Below are 1,375 nucleotides of genomic sequence, written 5' to 3'. Positions count from 1 at the left end.
TACTTTCCTGGGAGAAAGAAGCTGTCCCACGTCCAGTTTAATGGCTGTCACTACAAGTCCCAGGCGCAGCAAATGGTGGTTGGACTCAAGCTGCAGGGCCCTTTGTTTAACTTTCTGTGCTCCGGGTCTGCTCTTGAGAATTAAAAGCCAAAAATTCACGTTACGGGCATCTTTCATGTTCTGTAATTGAGTTAGGGAGTTTCAAATAGGTCTAGGCAAATAAAGGGGGAAGAAAAGGGACAGATGGTCATTGTCCTCTAAGTTCAGGTTTCCCAAAAAGGAAGCAGGGGAACCCAGCGAGTCTCTTTCACCTCCTGACTTTAATAAAGGTTGGTCTTCTTCATGATCCGAAGGAACTCCTCCTCGTTCACCTCGCCGTCTCCGTCCCGATCCGCCTCGTCGATCATCTCCTGCAGCTCCTCGTCCGTGAGGTTCTCGCCCAGCTCGTTGGCCACCCGCTTCAGGTTCTTGAACGAGATCTTCCCGGTTTCGTCGTCATCGAAGAGCTTGAACGCCTTCAGGATTTCTTCTTTGGTGTCCTTCTCGGCCATCTTCTGCGTCATCACGGCCAGGAAGTCGTTGAAGCTGATCTTCCCGGTGCCCTCCTTGTCCACGTCGGAGATCATCTTCTTCAACTCCTCCTTGCGCGGTTCGAAGCCCAGCGCCCTCATGGCCACCTTCAGTTCCTTCACGTCGATGGTCCCGCTGCCGTCCGAGTCGAAGAGGTCAAACGCTTCCCGGACCTCTTGCTTCTGCTCCTCCGTGAGTTCAGGCTTAGGACCCGCCTTTCTCTTCTGGCTGGTGGAGGCCGTGTTTGGCTTTTTAAAGCCAGACGCCATCGTCCTGCCGCGCTGTCCAGTAACGGCGCCGCCGCTGCAGTCACCGCGCACGCGCGCGGGCGCCCCCTCCTGGAACCCAAGGTCACGGCCACGGGCGGCAGCTCCTAGCCGCTGGTCCTGGGAGCTTGACCTTGCTCGGTCAGCGCGCCTGCGAGATTGTATTTACCCTAACATCCGCAGTTCCCTCTGGTTATTACCCACTTTCCACGAGGAGCTGCCTGAGCTGGCAAGAACAGCCCAAGCCTTGTTTGTCTTGTGTAATTCCCTGGCTCTCACTATCCTTTCAGGCTCTTTGTTAGCATCCATAGGGGCGGTTTTAAGGTTTATTTGAAGGGTCTTCCTCTCTCCTTTTCCATAGTGATTAAAAAGCCCTTTTGACCCGGGCCCGGTGGATCACGCCTGTAATCCTAGTGCTCGGGGAGCCGAGTCGAATGGATTGCCTGACCAGGCGTTGGAGACCAAGACCGACCTCAGCAAGAGCTAGACCCGGTCTCTACTAAAAATAGGGAAACTAGTGCAGCGTTGTGGCGGGCGCC

At 55.0% G+C, this 1,375-nt stretch overlaps 1 protein-coding gene across 1 annotated transcript; it reads right to left on the bottom strand.

Annotated features, from left to right (window-relative positions):
• Positions 1-238: 238 nt before the first annotated feature.
• On the bottom strand, positions 239-866 carry CETN1 (centrin 1). Its single transcript, XM_003784796.3, has one exon. It carries the CDS (start codon positions 837-839, stop codon positions 321-323), a length of 519 nt encoding a protein of 172 aa, XP_003784844.1. The 5' UTR covers positions 840-866; the 3' UTR covers positions 239-320.
• Positions 867-1,375: the final 509 nt, after the last annotated feature.

This window comes from Otolemur garnettii, unplaced genomic scaffold (assembly GCF_000181295.1).
Source record: "Otolemur garnettii isolate 467f Iridium unplaced genomic scaffold, OtoGar3 scaffold00012, whole genome shotgun sequence".
NCBI classification, from domain to species: Eukaryota; Metazoa; Chordata; class Mammalia; order Primates; family Galagidae; genus Otolemur; species Otolemur garnettii.
Note: the sequence above shows the minus strand (reverse complement) of the source record. Positions and strands in the feature narration are given on the sequence as shown.